General features: G+C 40.3%; 1 protein-coding gene across 4 annotated transcripts in view; it reads right to left on the bottom strand.

Moving 5' to 3' along the window:
- Positions 1–20,648, bottom strand: part of DIS3L2 (DIS3 like 3'-5' exoribonuclease 2) — a 178,309-nt gene that overhangs the window by 114,158 nt on the left and 43,503 nt on the right. For all 4 annotated transcript variants that reach the window (XM_030455829.1, XM_030455830.1, XM_030455832.1 and 1 more), the window contains one exon: positions 5,701–5,935. In XM_030455829.1, coding sequence (XP_030311689.1) covers positions 5,701–5,935 — 235 coding nt within the window. The remainder of the gene's footprint in view (positions 1–5,700; positions 5,936–20,648) is intronic.

The following is a 20,648-nucleotide window of genomic DNA, read 5'->3' as shown; positions in this document are numbered from 1 at the left end:
GTAACTGAGATGATTTCCTGGTGAGCTTTTGCTCTGCTGTGGCCTAGAAATATTAAGAGCTATGCAGTGGAGACAATCCATCTCCAGAAGGCTGCAGGCTAGGAAAGTAGCACGAAGACTCCTTAAAAGCACTCAGAGTAAGTGGGAGCCTCTGAGGAGGAGAGAGAACATTTATTCCTTCCACCAGCCAGTGACATTGATGGGCTCCAAATTTGTCAGACATTTCACGGCAGTTAAACTCAAAGGAGGAATCTGAGCAGAGGAGCGGGACAGCATGCAGTCCAGAATCTTGTCACCATCATCCTTTCCCTACCAGCCTTGGCTAAAGAGAGGAATAGGAGTATCTCTCTGAACTCTGCTTACGCCAATATAAGACACTGCTTACTGCAGAAGGACTTCAGGTGCCAGAGAAAGACACACAAGGCAGGTAGGCACCTTGACAAGCTTAAAAATACTAAGTACACACAAACACAAGGAAGGACATGGACATGTACAAGAAGGTGCATAAGTGCAAACAGGATAAAACACAAGATTATAAATACACTTTTCTCTTTTACTAAAAGGATTCAAAAACCTTTCTAAGCACTGATTCGAGAGCATCATCTTGAGAATGGAATGGCTTGATGCATTATCACACAACCATATGATGAAGTTACCAAATGCCACCACTTCTGTTGAGCTAAGTGATTCCAAAATACTCAATAACAAACTCCAGTTAGTAGCAAAGTAGACACCAAGCAATTCTATGTTATAATTCCTAGTTTTACTCAGGTGACTGGAGACTGACAGTCACATTTGATTTGAAAAAATATCAGCCAGTGTCCATTTGGCCAATGCTGAAGAAACTAGGAGACAGGAGCAAGTTCTGCAGCAGTTCCAACCCAAATTCTGTTGACTCTACCTATTAATCATCAGCTCTTCGATTTCAATCCTCCAATTGGCTGAGTTAGTTGTCAGTTTACCCTGCTTGTAAATGAGCAATTTCTATTCAAAATTCATTACAACAAAGCAGTGAACAAGCCTTGGACATCCACATACTCAAACTCCGATTTGCAGGAATGTAGGTGTAAGTGGAAATCCTGAACAAACAAGCACAGCAATCTGATTGCTGCCAGGGCAGCCAGTCCACCAACTCAGTGACTTGTGTGAGCTGCCCTGTGGGAAGCAGAATATTCTGTGGATCTGGTAAAGTAAGACCTCTCGTGAGAAGAGTTGAAAGCTGAGAAAACTAGTTTGACAAGCATAGCTTTTGGCACAGTGACACAGTTTTACAAACTTTTATTTTAATATCCTTTTGCTAAGCAAGGCTGAGGCACTTTTATGAGCACAGCTGCAATTTGTAAGAGTACAAGTAGCTGCTACTGTTCAATTGCTAATGTTTCTTCATCAGAGTAATCTGATTAAAATATCTAACATGAGAAAGCTCCTATTTTTCTGAAACTCGTGTGACACCCAAGCCTGTGTAGGGATACAACATCATAAAGTATTCTGAACAGAACACTTTGCACTTTTTCTGCTTGGGAGAAATTTCAATTTTTTTATTACATATTGAAACAGAGTATAAGAAAAACCCTTCTACTGCAATGAAAAGTCACAGAAATAATGTATTTTATATCAGTACTAAGTGATAAAACAAGTTACATTACCTCTCTTGCAGTAGTCTGTGACTGAGGATTAAGAAAAAGAATTACAGACCTGACAAAGGTCAGATCGTCTGTCAGGTGATTTGGCTGGATAGCAGTGACACAGAGTAAGTTGAGGTCTCAGGACTTGCATGTCAATACCAAGCACCACAGGGAATTAATCTTCTGCATACACAATATTGTTCAGATTAGTGCCAGGATACTATTGCCTTGTTCTCTGTCTGCATTTCAAGGCACAGAAACCCCAGAGCAGGTTTGATGGACACAAGAAAAGGAGCTGGGAAACCTTCTCCAGGATGCTCATTCTTACTGTCTTTGTTTAAAAAAAAATAAAGAGAGGAACTTTGCTAAGCATGTTGGAGAGGAAAATGGCTCATCACTTTCTAGATCAGAGATTTTTCTGAAGATAATCTTTAACCAAACTTCTCTGCAAGAAGAGTTCAGAAAAGCAGAGCAAACTCATTTGACCAGGACAGCTTCTGGCAGAGTGACACCACTTATGAACTTTTATTTAAATATCTTTGAGCAAAGCAAGAATGAAGCACTTTTATGAGCACAAGAACTTTCAGACAGTACATCAGCTGAGAACTAGGCTGAATTCGATGGTCTCTTCACTTCTGCAGATCTCCCTCTTGCTTATCCCATCCCTTCTGGGGCCTTAGGAAGAGAAGCACAAAAAGCACAGCTCTCAGAACTGCAGCACTTAGTCAAGACAGACCCAATGTCTGAGCTTCAGCCTGCAGCCCCAGGCATACCAATTTCTACCAGTTTGTTTTTAATCCCCACAGACACATAGGAAACCCAACATACAACGACTTCAGTGAAACTCAGTCCACTCAAAACTGGACCATAATCAGCGTACACAATGTTTCATGCTTCAGAGCTTCTCACAGCAAGAGCCAACCTCAGACTCTGCCCCAACATGTCACAAGAGATGGAGAGGGAGTGACTGTGCTCTGAAGAGGAACAGAGCCACAACAAGGGCTGGGACACAGGCCAGGGTAGAAAAGATACCAAAACAGCCTGCACTTCCAGCGTGACCCAGAGTGCTTTTATTTGAATGAAATGTCTACTTTTATTCTTCATGGTTCATTCTGACCATCAGCAGCAGAACAAATGAGCCAGCAACAGATATTGTGTAACTCCACCATCAGAAAGAACAAAAGTCATCTTGCAGTCAAAAGGCAGCAGTGTACAAGCACAAAAAGATTTGAGCCCCACCTCAACATGGCTTTAGGTTCTTTGCCCCAGAATCAGTAAAATTCACTTTTGATTCTATTAGAATAGCTATGGATATTTTTCATATGCAGAAATCAGGTGGGTTTTTTGTTTAGTTTGGTTTTGTTCAGGCCTTTTATATTTATACACACACATGGATCTTTATATACACATATATGTGCACACATACATGTGTGCATATATGTACATAAAGTGAGTATGAAATCATGATAAACTATTTCTTGATTTTATTTTATTAAGTATGATACCTTTGATGGCATCTTTGCTTCAGACTTCCCAGCACTAGAGGGGAAAAAAGAAAACCCACTACAAGCATTCAAGAGTTGCATTGGTCACAAATTATTTCTCCTGCTCCCTCCTGTGCTTAAGACCATATAACGAGCCTGGGTAATCAAACCCACAAAGCAATGCTCTCAGGGAAAAATAAGTAAAGCACTGGTTTGGGTGGGTAAACAAGAAATCCCCCCATGGGATTTCATCTCCCATCCACCTCTCTGTGTTCTGCAGCAGTAGTTGTTTTTAGCAGAAGGAACATAACATAAAATGGTCATATGCTCTTAGCTAGAGAGGAAGGTTCAAGAGGGAGGATCAGCCCAGCAACCTTCCTGGGAGAGGTCCACATTATACAGGGAAGGACAATTCTACTCACTACGGTCCAAGCCTACAAAGCACTCTGCCTCCCACGTGCCAGTGGATGGCCTTAGGATGTTCAGCAGATACTACCCTCTAAAACAAAGTTCTGCCTCGAAAAAGTGTGTTTGGTCCTTTTAAAAAAACATCTTGAGCCACACCTGTGATGGCTGAATTTGGCAGGATCTTTCTTTTCTCATGACAATTATCACTGATGCTAGAATAACTATAGCTTTTTCCAGGCAAGACTTAAAATCTGGATAAGTGATGATATGAGAAAACGCATGAAAGACAGAAAAAGAGCCAAAGCAATCATCAGCTGCTCAAAAACACCTTCAGAAAAAGCAGCATCATAAACTTTATATGTATATTAAAAAAAAAAAGGAGGGCATTAAAAAGCAGAGCAAGAAAAAAATAAAAGAAAAATCCATATGGGCTATATGGCCAAAGAAGCTGAAGCAACTATTAAAAGAGGCAATAGCAAAACACAAACTCAGCAGAAATCTAACTGGCAATCACACCAGCCACAAGGCTTGTTAAGGATGAACACAGAAAGTCCTCGAAAACAAAAGAAAACAGTTGGCTTAGCCAACTGCCATGGAAAAGTACGCTGGATTTCAACTGTGTAGACAATAAGCTGATCTAACATTTGCCTTACAAATATTCTCCAAAGACAGAATTAAATGGCAAAAAACACTCATATGTCACAGATTTTAAGAGATGAGTTGATGAGCTTTAACAAAAGTCAATCGAGCATCTTGAGCAACTATGATGCACCAAGAAAAGTAACTCCCATCAAGCCTTTATACTAAAGTGAAATCCTATATATAAAGTAAAACACTGGCTTAAGTCTGTATTTATTTTAGATGCTAATGTCAAAGTAGAATGTATTTCTCTGAATTTTAACCTGGCACTGCTATCAGAAGCAACAGAGAGATGCACCAGACATGACCTATGACTCAAGACCATTTTAGGAGTTTTAGGACTGTCAAGTCAAAGTGGCAGCTTGACAGTGTGCAGTGTCCAAGACTGTAAAAAAAGATGGAGTTAATAACTAGCTGTGTAAAACATCTGCAGACAAGACTTCTCAACTCAAGCCCTATGCTGGACAATAATGGAACAAGACTGAAGTTGGTTCACATAACCCAGCAGTAACTCAAAGATGGTAGAAGTACTCAGAAGGAAACAGCATCACGAACATGTGAGGTGGCAGCTCCATTCATCATGAGCCGAAACCAATGTTTTGTCCTAAAAACTACAACACTTCCACTCAAATGTTATGTCCCGTTTGAAAAATGGAAGTCTACCAACAGTATAGGAAGAGTTCCGTACATCTTCAAAACCAATCTCTCAGGAAAATATGAGGCTTTAAATAGAACAGCTTTACAACCACCACCACCATTTGTCAAAGATGTCCTAAGTTACTGCCATCTTTTCTGGACAACTGGGGTATGCATCAGGAACACACTAGAGTATCTTCCTGGCAATTTTTTCACCACCAGCTGAAGTAACCTGTTAAATGTGACAATTGTTAGAACCTTTTCAACATGCGGCAATTAAGGAAGGCATTTAGTACTAGAAAGGACATGCAAAGAGCAGCATAAGCACAGCCTGGGACAAGGGAGCCTATCTGATTTTGCCCTGAGCAACACTTGATGGTTTGGATGGATTTCTGATTCAGAATAAAATAGGTTTGCCTTCAAAACAGATTACATAATCGGCTTTAGGTTTTAGTGCAATTTTCTTTTTAAATGGACCAAATCTTTAACTTGCTCATAACTCAACTGTTTGAAAACAGCAACAAATTCACCTGTCCCCAAGGAAATACATTCTTATTCCAAACTGAGAAACACAGATTGGCCATCTAAGCTGCAATGAAGGAAACTGCTAGAGTAGCATCTTGAATTAAACAGCAACCAGCAGTCCCCACAGACAGTCCTGAGAATTGCAGATCTAAAGGTGTGTCTTCTGTTTCACAGATTTACTTCACATCGACCAAAACTGCATAAAACCTAGTCCTTAATATCCATTCAAAACTATGAAGGCAGTTAAACAGAGAGGGATAAAAGTGATAAGGCATTAAGCTTTTATGCCTACATTTTATGTCTTGCAGCAAAGCAAGGTAACAAAGTAATACTTCAACAGTTTACTCAAATAAAGGTTTAAATCAACAATCTGATCTACTCACCTTTTTCACTGGTATCCAGGGAAAGTTTCTTAATATCATCAGTCAACGTATCTTGCAAGTGGTCTTGTCCATGCTCTGCATCATTATCATCAAACTGAGCTTCTATAATGACATCTGGACTTTTATCATCGCCTTTCGCTGTCTCTTGAGGAATGCAAGTCCCCAACATATCCTCAGGGACATCTGATTCATGCGTGGCTTCTGTTTCTTTGTCACTACCATCTGGCTTTATTACCTGGAGGAGCAGGGGATTTAAAAAAAAGATGCAAGCTAAATCACTGGACTGAAGAAAGAAAACATTATCTTTCCTTTTTCATCTGCATCCCCAAGGATCTGACAATGAATTGTGGGTGGCTGGTGGCACACTGCAATTGCTGGGTAATTAGCCACAATCAAAAGAGGTATCTCACTAGGATAAAGATGGGAATGGCATGCCTTTTGCAGTACCTCAGCTGTGACAATAATGTATCCAAAACGTATCTAGAGCATAACCACACAGTTCCTGCCAAGCCCCTAATCGGCCCCCCAGAAGCTGGGAGTAAGCACAGAGAGGGAGGGAGGATACACTACAATTTAATGAGTTGCTTAGACCATTGTTAACAGAGATACACTAATCATCCCAGGAAGTCCCAAAATTCAAGCTGTTCCAGTGAATGCTGGGATCATGTCAAAGCCCATCTCCAGGAGAGCTCCCCAGCACACAATTAGGGACAGACTGAAAGAGTACAGATGAGAACACTGTGCCTGGCAACCTGCAGAGGAACTGGACCATGGCAGCTTGATAAGGCACCAGGCTTTACATCTATATTTGTGCTGCAGTCTTTTTGTGAGAGGCACTCAATTATTGCTATTACTTATACAAATCTCCTAATTAAATTACCAACAGGAATGAACTCAATTAAGGTACAAATTACTTAAGCATTAACTAACCGATAATGCAGATTTGTCCCTACTTTAGTGCAGCAATTGCACAGGGGGAGGAGCATGTGTGTAATCATGTCAAACAAAATAATGAATCCCAGTAAAGCAGACACCAAACCTGGATGTTATCCTTCATTACATGTGACAAAGGCATGAACTGCTCCATCTTGGAATATAATGATCAAAATCATTAATACATTTTGCTTTCAATAGCATCCTTCACACAAGCACCTACTTGGCCCTGGAACCTAGATCCAGGTTTTAATGTTTAAGTTTCACTCAAGCTGTGGTACTTCAGCACAAGACTCAAATCAGCATGGAATAAGAAACAACCTATTAAACATTAAAATCACAAAGAAACTGGGTGACCCCATTCCAATGCCCTCCTGGCCACCACACTCCATTCCAGACGGTGCTGGTGTTTGCTAGGCAGGTAAACTCACTGGAGATGCTCCTCCAAGGTCCCCAGTACTCAGCATCTCTAACCCAGTACATGACAGCAACAACTCATGCCACCAGGAAGGCAAGAGAAGGGCACTTTAAAAAGTGCAACTGAAAAAATCCCAGCCCTTCTGGTAACATACTTCAAATAATAGATGTAGTCACTAGAAATAGGTATAAATAGCCTCAACAACAGGTCCTAGCTGAAGACAAACATTCCAAGCAAGAAAAACACACTTCAAAAAGCTAAAAGTATTCTTTAGTAACTAAAAAACAAATAGATTAAATCAGATCTGTATAGAGAAGACTCTCACAAATTTACATACAAAAATCTAGAGTCATGCTTTCAAGTAGTACCCATTTCTTCCTAACCTTTACACAAGATGTAACAGAAATAAAATAAATTTTTAAGGGGTTGAATACAAGTCTTAAAAAAAAATAATCTCAGATGACATTACTTTGAACTCTTGTTACCTTTTGTGACTCTGCTTTCCATCTTTATTTTCATTTTTAATATGTATATAATTTGTTACCATAGCAAATTTTTACTCAAACACCAAATTGTGACAGAAAGGGAAAAGGCTTGGCAGAAGGTAAGAAAATGGCTGATTATTAAACCTGGCTACATTTGGTACATAAAATACTGACACACAATGGTCTGGGCAAGGACAGTCTATTAGATTAGAGAGCTGACAAGGCTCCACATGCTGCTAGTGACTGCCAGTGTGCCTATCCAAAAAGAAAACCAGTGTCAACATTAATGTTTGGACCCCATCACAGTCAGATGTGATGTATCCAGCTCTTAAATTTGAATTGCACCAGATGTGTGCAAGTGTGCAACTGCAGCAAGAGTTCATTTTCTTCAACCCCTTCATGTTTTGCCTGAATTTCTTTCTCTCCAAGACTTTCTTTGCAGAGTGTGAGATGTGTTTCAGGTGCTAAATTACAAAGCTTTCTATACGTAATGCAGCAAACAACATCAAATGTATTTGAATTATAGGAAGTGCTTCTCTAACGATGCAGCACTGAAAAGCTTATGCTTGAAGGGTTTATGTTGCATTAAAGAAGGCTGCAGATACAGATTTCTTTTTAAATTTTGTATGCTAAATTTACTGTGCTTCCCTCAAGCTAGAGGATACACACTGCTGTCACTAGCTAGCATGATACTCCAGCTGTGACTACCTAAGCTCCCGGTCACACATTTCCTTAGGGATTTGCAAATGGATTTTAAGTAAAGTTTTCCAGAGTCCACAAAATCACAACCTCCACACAGAATAGAGCAGCAAAATGTCCAGATGCTGGCAAGCATGAGTGATAGGATTTGTTTTCTTTCTAAGGCCAAGACATCACTTAGGCTGACCTCATACATAACAGAGCAGGGAATTTTACCCAAGATTTCTTACATCACACTAAAAATTCAGGGAAGCTGTACATCACAAGACTGGAAAGCTGCATAAGATTTTACAAAATCAGGAGCTCAGTGGATACAATTACTCCATTTAAAATGATCAGAGCTGCTGGCCAACATGAGCTCATCATACAGATCCCAAAGAGCACAATCCTTCTGTATATGAGAGCAGCAAATATGGCCATGACAGAACAAGCATTTCTTACATGCAGAACCTCAGAAACAAGAAACTGATAATATTGCACTCTCCTCTTTCTTATTATGCTATTGGAGCTTGCACATGACATAATGCATGCAGCTAGAACATATCTGTACTTATCAGAGATGCAGAATAAATCAAACACACAAATGGCTCAGTCGATCATGTAGTCATGTGTGCAGTACAAAGCATTGCTCTCTGCCAATGCAGCTGACTCTGAATGGACCCAGGAGGGGATTCCCCCTTGCTGAATATGCATGAAATGTATAACCCTACTACCACTGAAACATGCCAGGATTCCTGGTTAAAGCCTCTTAAATGATCTTAATTTCCTCACCTGGGAACTCAAATGTCAACCTTATGGTTGCATTCTTTTCATGTGCTCTTCAATAATAATTTAAAAATACATGTAATGAGCATTTTGATTAAATCAATTATTTGTCTGTCTCGTCCTTAAGTTAGTGGCTAAAGTTTTCTTACAACTTTAAACAAACATCTACCACTGAACAAGCGTCACATTTCTGTCTCACAGTGACTAGTTAGTAAAGTCAAAGCTTTGAATGAAAATCCAAATTTCAACCACAAATACAATTAAAAACAGCTAGCAGAAAAGAACATCCTTGTGTAGATTGATGCCATCTGAACAACAGTCATTACCCTCACTGCATCTAGCCCAGTCTTGAGGTAGCCATCAAATGAACGATTGTCCTTACCCAGGAGGAATTTGTTCCAACAGAAAACTGAACGAGGAATCTGCACATCTGAAAGCACAAGGGTTTCCTCCTGAGCTGCAGGAGAAACTGCTTTCTCTGCCAGAAGCAATCTTATATCTGACCTGTTAGTGCCAACCTTTTCACAGACTTCTCACCTAAGCCTCACATCCACACATGGACAAATCTGTTAACTCTCAGATAAGGCATGGGTTTTTCATTGCTGCCTCCTCAACAGAAAGAGTTAGCAACCCATACATTCATCTATAATCTCAAACTACTGAACCAGACAATGCTTTTCAATCATGAGCTATTAGCCCCCAGACTTTTTCCAATAACACCAAGCCTCCAAAGTGTTTAAGCGTGACAGTAATATGTCTTACTTATTCATCTCTGACCCTTAAAAACAATCCATGAACCCTCACAGATCTGAAGAAGAGACACAGATGACTGTTGGACTAGACACAGTTGGACAGATGCACCTTGCACAGCTAAAAACTTTTCACATAGGGTCACCGTTTTCAAAAGAAGTTTCAGTGAAGGAGGTCTCTGCACAAAGCACCTTGTAAGTAAGGAAGCAGGATCATCTTCACCACAGCTGTTTTGGACACAGATTCAATAAAAATTGAATTCTTCAACTCACTCATAATGCTGGTATTAAAAAGAATATTGTAATAAGGATATTAGGCAAGAATGGAGATGACACAGCACAGCACCTCTTCTCTGTAAGTTCAGTCAAAATCCAGCAAAATGCCTCATAATGAGTAATCAATCCCACAATGTGTAACTTATTCAAAAGATTTTAGAGGTGACAAGCCATTAATGGTAATTTTCTTCACTAGGGGTGACAAACAACGCACAGAGGCTCCTCACAATGCTACAGAAAAATGCAGTAGTTTCAGCAGCAAATGGAAGCTGAAGAAATTCATAGTAGGCAAGGAGCTCACGTTAAAAAGGCAGGACTAAATATGGGAACAGCTATAAGGGAAATAAGGTCTTCAGCCCCAGGCCAGCCTTCTGAGGTTTGCAAACTGAGATAAGTTGCCTTTCTCTTAAAAAAAATATTTTGGTCAAACACCAGATTTGCTTTAGCTACAGACATGTTATTATGTTCAATACTGGATAAGAAGATAGAGTTTAGGTCAGAGTCATTGGTCATCTCTGCAGCTGAGTCTTAGTGAATCAACAAGTCAGAGACACAGAAACAGGTTCAAAGCCATTATTTCAAAAGGAAGACAAATGAAAACAGGGGTTGCCATCTCACTGTTAAAAAAACCGTTGCTACCACAACACTAATACAAACACCGCATTTTATACCAATACTGTGAACACCTGCACCTATTAGTCTCCCAGCTTTTCCCATATTAAACAGGCTTCACTTAAAAGCCAGTTCTCCTAATGTTCACTCACGAGGGAGCAGGAACAGAGCCTGGCTAACATGAGGATGCTGTCACTGCTCATACATACATGCTAGAGCCAAGCTACCATAAATACTGCAAGGGAAAGCTTTGCTTTTCTGAAAAGAGCAACCAAACAAAGGCTGGCTCACTTTGGCTCCTTCTTGGATAAAGAAAGGATAGCACTTCCAATAAGAGAAAAAACACCTGCCACAATCCTGCTTCATTCCCTTTATAATCCCACATACAACAAACAGCTCCGGCACAGCTGACAATTTAGTTAAGATAAGTAGTCTCAGTAGGAGCAGTTTTGGCACTACTTTTAAAATAAGGTTAGATTGTGGGGTTTTTTATTGTGGTTTGGGGTTGGGTATTTTTTTTCAACAATCTTTTAACTCTAAATCACTAGAAATACTTGTTAACGGCCCAGAAGATAGCTATTTTACATTAGGCAGCACATAATAGCTTACATTCCAGGCATCAAATTGGATGCAATAATCATACAAACATCCAAATTAAAATCTCTCCCTCTTGATTAGAAAAAGGCTACTTTGCTCTTCCTCAGTGGGTTCTGCTGTCCCCAGATGTCACACACATTTTTTCGTCACAGCAGTCACTACAAAGCCATCCTCCTTGTGGATTCAGAGGGGTAAATGATCCAAATACTCAAAGACTTTTGGAAACAGTGACTTTCAGAGCTCTTCTCTTACTTACTCCCACAGCAGTAGTTGAAAGGTGGGAGTGAAACAATGAAATTCAATACATGTGTTTTCAAAACAAAATATAGAGACAGATCTGTAATATGCCTATCAAACCTCCTGAATACTCAAAGGCATCTTTCCTACTCTCACCAGCATCCTGCATTCCCTCTGCCCAGACTAACCTACACGTGAGTTTTTACTGCAGAGTTAATTCAAGTAATCAGACTGGGTGTCCAGGTTTAGCCCAGCCAGGTTACTTGAGCAGCTGCACAAGTAACTATTAGCAACTGGGGAAAAAAAAAACAAAAAACAAAACCAAAACAAAACAAAACAAAAATGAAAAGCACAAGTGTATCTCTAAACAGCCACTTTTTCTCACTGCTTTGTCCTGCTTACACCAACAAACCTCATTCCTGAACATTGATGTCTCTGTGCTTCAGGCTGTACCAAAACATCACAGGTTACAGTGTCCTCTCCAAGTCCAGTTCAAGTCCTTCTCCTTCCACCTTGGACAAATAACCAGAATAACAGGTGGGAAAGGATCAATACGAAAAATTCTCAACTGACCTTTCTGAATCCTAAAGCCAAAACAAGAACTGTTTCCTAACCACGTATCTCCACTCCCTTTATCTAGCCTCTGACCTACCATTTGCCACTGAAAGCTCCCTACTCAAGTTGCCCTGGCTCTTGTCCCACACCTACAGTCTGCTTCCAAACATGTTTATCAGCACTTCATTACCACTGAGCAGGAGACAGTTGGCTCTGCCCCATCTCTCCCCAAGTCTGCTCATGCCTTCACCCCCTTCCTGCCACTTCTCTGCAGTCTCCCTGGGCCCATCTCTCTCAAGTCTGGCTCAAACTCTCTCAAGTCTGGCTCAGGACCACTTTCCCCCAGGTTAATTTCATCTGGTTATCCTAACAGGATAAATTAAACAGCTCCATCTGTATGCTCCTGCCTTTTGTACATTCTAACAGCTGCTGAGAAGCAGGGGAAGGAAAAGGTGTCAGTAGCAGCTGTTCCCTGCTCAGTTCAGGTAACCCACACGCCATGGCACCAGTGGTATGGATCACACCGCTCCAAAAAGAAGTCACTGTGTAGCCAGCCAAAGGAAATATTTGAACTAAAAGTGGACACCTTATCCCAAAGTGCTTTGCAAGTAGAGCTGGTAAAGGCTTATAATAGGCCCCTGGGAGGTCTGGACAGCTTTTTCCAGGATTACTTGGGAATACATCCGAGAGAGAGGTCTCTCTGGTTTGAGGAGATTCACACTTCAGAGCTGCTCTGTGATACTTAGACATACCAACGAGACCTGCAGAAAGGCAGCATCCCCAAGCCCACCTGCAGGGAACACTGTACTATCTCCTTTGCAGACAGGTCAACCTGGTAAGGATTCCCAACAGCATCACAAAGTGCTGTGAATTACAGGCAGATCAACAAACTTGTTCCACACTTTCCATTCCTGCTGCCACTCTTGGGGTTTGATTTGGTGCTAAAAAAGCAGCCTCTGTTTTCAGAGTACTTACTGCTATTGCACTGACCTTACCACACACATTTCCCACAGCACAGGAAGGAGTTCCTGGAGCAGAAGTGATACAGCTCGTGCCCCAGATTCCCAATCAACATGCTGCTCTTTTATGCAGCTGTATGCTGTCACACTTAAAACAGTGATGAATATTTAGCGATAGTCCATCGGCAAAGCAAATCTCCCTCATCAGAAAAGTTGGACCCCAGGGAGGTGCAAAAGATCTGGTACAGCATCCAGCCTTTAACAACATCCAGGAATTAACTTTCTCCTACACATTCACAAAATCTGATGAGGCACACACAGTTCCTCCATCTCCTAAAAGCAAATTCTTTTCATAAAAGAGGCCCTTAAAACTGGCAGCCTCCCTGCTGGACCCCAGTGAAATGTTCCTTGTACCTTGGGTCTTTGTATTGCCTGCTCCTCACAAGACCTCCCACTTTGGTGCATCTCATGAGCTGTGTGTTGCACTCCAGGCCACAGTGAACTGGAAACAAGAGTGTAATGCACAGGGCCCAGCTATGAGGTTGCCAGAACATATTGGTTTGAAACATCACAGAAAATATTCGGCTCCATATTTTCAACAGTAGCCAGGAAGAAAATGCATGGAACAATTTTGAGAACTGTTTTTCAAAAGTCATTTAAATCAAATTATGCCCCATCCATACTGGCAGCAAAACCCTCTCTACTAACTGGAACTGGCTTTCTTTTCTTTGTGTGTGTGTTCTTTTCTTTTTGGTTCAACATATTTTTGTTTAAAACTGCCTCCCAGCCTTCTTTTTCTGGTAATGTGGACAGGGTGCCAGGACAAAACCTATGATGCACAGTCCCTAGAATAAATCACTCAAGAGGGGTGGATTAGAGGAATAGAGCAATGTAAGGTTACATCTCCAAAGGTATGATCCTCTGAAATCATTGCATTTCCAGCAAACTACTGCAGAAAGATAGCCAGCTACAACCTGATCTAAAGACGCAGAAAGGCTTTTGGATTATTTGCAACTTCAAGACAATACCATTAATCAATACATATTTTTAAAGATGTAATTATTACACAGTGCTTGCATGTAATCAGAAAAGAATCTGTGCTGAGTGTGTATCATTTGAAAGCTTCAATGCCAAACAAATCCACACCGTTGGCTCACACAAACTCAAAGTATTATCCATTAATGCCTTTTTTTTTTTTTTTTTTAAAGCAATACAAGTATGTATGAAAAACATATTTCCTGGAAACGATGATACTCTTTGAAGACTTATTCAACATTTCATAAACCAAACAAGCCTGTACCTGCACGTGCCCGTAAGAGAAAAGTGGGTTGACAATGCAAACCAATCGAAAAGTACTGGAAGGACTATCCAAGTTATTTGCATACCTATACCTCCCAAGGGTATATAGGTTTGAGGCTTTGTGTAAAAATTATTTCCCATAGGTCTACAAAAATCTCTTACTTGTGATCAGCACTCTAATCAAGACAGGAAACAAACAAATCAACCAAGAATTAACACGTTGGGGCTCATGCCTTAAGCCCCTCGCTTTTTGTTTTTATTCCTTTTGATCTGGCTCCGAGTGCCAATTCCCAAGGGTCTCTCCCTGCACATGTTTTGACACACTTTCAAAGCCCAGAATGGTACACCTGGGACAAAGCACACACTGTTCAGGAAGCGCACAGGGGCCAAGAAAAGCAATAGAAATTTCCACAGTTAACTTGCATTACTGGTTGCCAATAAGCCTCTTAATATGAAAACTCATAATTGGAAACTGTCATATTACAGAAAAAAAATTATGGAAGTTTTCAGAGCATATATGCTCCAGTGGGAACTTCCTTTGACCAGTGTGTTCCATCAGCCCAGGTCTGCTTATTATTCAGGCAACAAGAGAAGAGCATCAGGAACCTTAAAACGTCATTGCTGAAGTGTCATCAAGACTCCCACTCCAGGAGTGCTTCAAATAGTTCTTAGCTCCTTAGTCTTTCCAGTCATCCCTTAGGGCAGTCCTGTACAGTCAACAGCCAGGCTGCCCTAATCTTTACTTCATTTTGTTTTCTGCAGGAACAACCCTGCACTTATATTATGATTAACTGCTCCTTTGAGGACACTGAAAGCAAAATGCATCTGCGATGGGCTGAGTGCATCCCATGATCCCTGTCTCAATCCCAAAAAATAAGCTTGACCAAATTAGATCTTACTCCTTTAGTATCTATCCTGTCACACTAGGGAAACCAGCACTTACATTAATTCCTAGATCAGATTATAGTTGTACCAAAATATGGCTCCAACCAAGAACAACAGCTTCCTCCAATGACAGTGTGATACTACTTAAGCAAACCACACAAACATCCAAGGCTTCCTTTGCAGATACTCATGTTTTGGTGTGAAGGTAAAGGGATTATATTACAGGTGCTGGACATGCATCCCAGAGGACTTAGAGACCTTTAGCAGCAGAAGACTGGATGCTCTCTTTAACACTACATTTTCTATACAGGAGGCAGCAAGTATAATCTGCCAGAGTGGTTTCTCACTACAAGCAGCTCCACCCTCTAAGAAACGGGTTGAGACACTAGCTGACCATTAGGTTAAATGTATTTTGGGATGCTGCACTGTTGCCACTTCCCAACATACACAGCCTGACCACTGTGAATTCAGTACCTTCCCCACCACCCAGGGACAGGCACCGAAAAGACTGCTCAGGGGAAGCTGTGGCAGAACAGGGACAGCAACAGCTGAAGAGGACCACCCACAGGGGAACGGAACTGAACCAGGTAATCCCTGCTGCAAGAAAGTGGTGGTAGGAGGGGGGAAATCAGATGCTTCACTTGGAATAAAAGATAACTAGCTTCCCTACTGTTCAGAGCTTTCTGAAGAGAAGGCATGCTGTGAGACAAATGTACTCCTTCACACTTAGTATCAGCAAATTCTGATTCTGGCCAGTATCTCACTGCAACAAAGTACTATGTGCCTGTGGAGGAGAGGAGGGAGATGACAGCAGCACATCTTGCTCAAGGATTCCTGCAACTATACACACTGGGATTTTAGACCTGTCACCTAAACCTGATACAAATCCATTTACTTGGGCATCCTGACTTAGAGATCACTTTGCTGAAAGGCACAGAGAGGTCCTTGAGTGCCCAGCTGGAAAGTGCAGGTGAATGCCTTTATATTAAATCACTGTTACAGCCAGGAAACCCAGACTTCCATAGCTATCTAAGACTTTTCAACAGGTTTCTTACAAAGTGCATAAAGAAAAGGAATCCTGCTCTCAATCACCCAGGACTTCCAGTAAGTCATTCAAACCATCTTGCCCAGTTTGCACTACTTGACACTGCTAGGCAGATTTGCTTATTCTGTCCTGAAGACGTGACAGCTGAATTTCACACCCCTAGAGAGGGAGAGTCTGAGTGTGAAAAGAAGGCTGCAAATAGCAAAGCAGTGGTTGTAAAGCCACACACACAAATATCTGACAGTTTTCACTAATTAAATTTCTTGAGCTGCTTTGTTTTGTGGGTATCAAAGCAAGAGCACGTCAAACAAAAATTAAGACAGCTGGGGGAGAAAAGTGACCCAGCAGAAAGGGAGTTATTTCTCTGCTCAGAAAATGAGGATATTTGCTTTACATGCAGTTGTGAGGATTACTGTTTTTCAAATACATTACCTATGTTGAAAACGTTATTTGACTCCTGGGGGCTTATCAGAAACACTACCACACCAGTTGGCTTTCTTTGAACTATTCTCTCTTTCTTTCTGTCTCCCTTCTTCCCACACAGGGTCTACACAAGGCTTAACCCCACAGAACACGTTCCACAGGGTTCCACAATCGTAGATCAGACTTTCACAGTCAAGACCTCACATAACTGATGGGCAGCATTAACTTATTTACAGCTGCTGGCTGAAATTAAGACAGAGCAGAAACAAATGTCCCACAGTTCCAAAAGCAAAGCGCCACTTCTTATTTTGTCATTGGGAAAAATCAGGTTCTTACTTCAACATGCAAAGCTAACAGGCTCGTTGGTAAAAACAGCAATTATTGAATTCCTATTTAAAGATGACCGGAGATATCATTCAATTACATTGCACCTTGGGAATATCATTAGAACAGCAAAACAGAAGCGAAGAATGACTTTACATTTTAACCACAGCACAGCTATCTCTTCAGAAGTTTCAGACACTTACTAACAGGGATTTTTGGCAATTTTTTCACCCATGCCTATCCAAAATTAGTTCATACCTTGGTCTAAACATATAAAAACTGAATTTCAACTATTGGTTCTGAAATATATAGGTAATTGTCTATTATAATAACATAAAACTGAAGTTTAATAAAACTTCCACACTGTACTCAGCTCCAACAGCAGAACTAGTTTACCATGGAGCTCTCCATAATTACCTTTCTGTTGTGACTTTTTTTTGTGATGTAGCTTCACCTAGATACAGACAACACCAACAGTACCAAAGAACTAATATTTCTATAAGTTAATCACAAACCTGCCACAACAGAAGACATGCTAGAAAGAAGAGCATAAGAGCATGATAATAGGCCTGTCTCCAGGGAATTTTTGCCTATCCTTCCCAGCTGAAAGGCAAGGCAAAAACAGGTTCCACACACCGTTATCTCTGACAAAATGCATCCTTTCCAAGGCTGTTTTCTAGTTGTGTTCAGTTGTCCCAGTCAGAATCAGAGACACACCATTCTGAGTGTTGCACCAAAAGCTCTACAAAAGTATTAATGCTCAACAGAATTTTTAGGAAGTTTTTATTAAAGACAAAACTTATTAACAGGAGGGAATAAATGAGAACAAGAAGGTTACACACAGATTACCTTTGAAAAGAAAGAAGCCCATCTTAATGGAAATTCAAATAAACCCACTTGAGTTTGCATTTACAACTAGGGACTCAAGGTACAGTAAAAACATTTCTTGAAATAGATGGGTGATGCTCAGCATTTTGCTGAGGACATGTATTGCTGCAGTGTTTTCTCTCCATCCAGTGAAAACAAGCAGGACCACCAGGTTTCCTCTTGAAATGGTGGCAGGGAAACAACCGCTGGCATTTGCGTCACATGGATCTGCTCACATTACTTAGTGACGAATCTTATTAAAAAGCAAGCACCTCAAGCAAAATGTGTATAGCTGAGTTTGCTTGCATTTACCTTTAGCAACACGGTATGCGTCATTAAATTTCACAGCAGTGTTTATTAGAAAAGTAAAACGCATCAGCATCCTCCACCACACTTCTCAGCTTATTTTCATGACGTCAATATTCAGGTTGATTTAATCAAGTGAAAATATACATTGATTAAACATGGTCTCAGAGCATCTCCTACTGCACTGAAAAATGCAGCAAATAGGAATGGCATATTTTTACTTCTTCAGACTAACATTTATCGTTACCACAAGCAAGGTATAGCTCACCTTTGCAACCAGCAATTTGGAAAGCCCCTCCCTGCAGTGAGGACTGGACACCACAGAGTTCCTGCTTCTTGATGCCAGGTACCCTCTGGCCTGTTTTTCCTGCCTGGCAATGAATGCTGTTTATCAAATAGTTCTCCACAGAATAAATCAAAAGTTAATCTCAATTGTTACAATTCAATTTAAAATTTAATGCAGTGCAAGGGGCTAACATAGGAGGATTTCTGTTGTACTACTTTCCCTGCAACCTGGGTAACCATTAACATGAGATTTCAATGTATATTTCTACTCTAAGCTCAACTTACACAGCAGTCCAGATTTCCTTTCCCTCTCTCAAAATTCATTAAAAAGCTTTATTCAAGCTGAGATTTTGTATACAAGTTTTCTGCCAATAAAAAAATTTTATAACTGAATTTTTAGCTCCTTTAAAAAAATTTATAGTGGAAATATTGACAGTGCCCATAATCACAAGTACAGGAAACATTATTGCCATAGGTAGTTTGTATCCCATCAAAAAAAAGCTGGTCTCACAACCAAATTCCACTTTTATTCTGCAAAAATGGACAGTTATGAGATCAGTAAAAGAGGTGCAAACAAAAAATACTAAGGGATTTAAGTGCTGATGATGGCAGCATAAAGCTATCAGCTTGGTCATTAAAATCAGATTGTGCAAGAGGGTTTTTTTAGAAAGTCTTGAATTACTTTACAAGTCATTCCTTCTCTTCTAGTGGGCAGGCTCTTCTAGTGGTCATCACAGGCTGACTTAGCAAATCTTTGAATCACGCTTTAAAATCCTAATAGCTTGACCATTCCCAGAAATTATTCATATACTTATTCATATTAAGTTTTTTCAATTTTCTTTCTTGGCTCAGTCTGATGAAGCTCACTACTATATCTGTCCAGCTTAGGTGCTATGCAAAAGTGGTGAGGAGCTACCTGTGACATTGCCTGGAAGAACTGTACCTGAAACAGAAAGAATCACTGTCCACCTGTAGCAATATATTCCTCTTCCTGAACACATTTCTAATTCTCGTAACAAATATGCAGTAAACACACTAAGGAAAAGCAGCAATACCAGAAAAAATACCCACTTGGTTGTGTTACAAGATACAGAGCTAACAAGCCACATGGGGAAACACCACGGTGTCATGTGTTATCCCCATTCAACAGTCTTGCAAAATGAATCTAAGAATGGCAAAATTCAGAAGCATAGCTCAAAACCATGTGACTATGAACTATCCTTGACACCTGCTTATGTCATTAACAAAATATTTAATATATGAAGAACACTGGGTCTCCAAAAGTGCCTTAACCACTGCTGAAATGTGTTAGTCATCCAACAAGAACTCTCACTTCAACACTGGAAATTACAGAACAAGGAAATCAAATCAAAGCTTTACAAGGTAGCCAGCTTAAATGCAAAGTCTGGACTGTGCTGCCTGCAAACACTCATTACTAAGAATTACAGATTGCTAGGCCTTTTACCAGAAAGGAAAGGAAGGGAGCAACTCTCCCTTGCAGTACATTGTGTACAGCAACTACACTGCTCTTCTAATACACTCATTAAACAAACCCAGTAAATCCAAAGCCACTTCACACAGATCTGCTGAACAAAAAGCAATCTTCATTCACTTAATCTTCCCCTCTATGTAAAAGTCAGTAGAGGATGACATTTAACAGTTTTCCCTACCTGGAGATAGTTATTACAATAGTGTCAGTAACACAAAGCTAAACTGTAATACAGTAGATGTGCTAATGATAAATTGTTTAAGCAACAAAGGCAAATTTGCACCCAGAGAAAAGTAGGCCTTCCCAGAAAACTAAGAAGAAAGCAAACGTCTGTTCATTACTATTATTTATGTATCATTTAATTAAGCTGTTCCTATAACAACTTCTGTCATGTAACTTCACAGGTCTTGAGAAGTAAGATTTGAAACTCCACAAGTGACAGGACTAAATCTCAATTCCAATTTGTGGCAGGGAAGTTTGGAAAGCTGCCTCTGGAACTAGTGCTGCTGCTCTGCAACTCACCAGCTGAGCTTATGTTTATATTGAAGAAAAAAAAAAAAAAGAAAGAAAAAAAAAAAGCAACCAAGAAAAAGTTAGCCCTTTCATATACACACACTTTTAAGATAACAGGACTTTCTTCACAGCTTTAAGTTAGGCACTGAAGTACTTTGTTATGATTAGTTTTATCACACTGAATCCAAATGCTCTGGATTATTAATCAACTCTTCTGACAGGTCTCC

The sequence above is a fragment of the Calypte anna genome, chromosome 9 (genome assembly GCF_003957555.1).
Source record: "Calypte anna isolate BGI_N300 chromosome 9, bCalAnn1_v1.p, whole genome shotgun sequence".
In the NCBI taxonomy this organism is placed as follows: Eukaryota; Metazoa; Chordata; class Aves; order Apodiformes; family Trochilidae; genus Calypte; species Calypte anna.
This window is presented reverse-complemented; position numbering and strand designations above follow the sequence as displayed.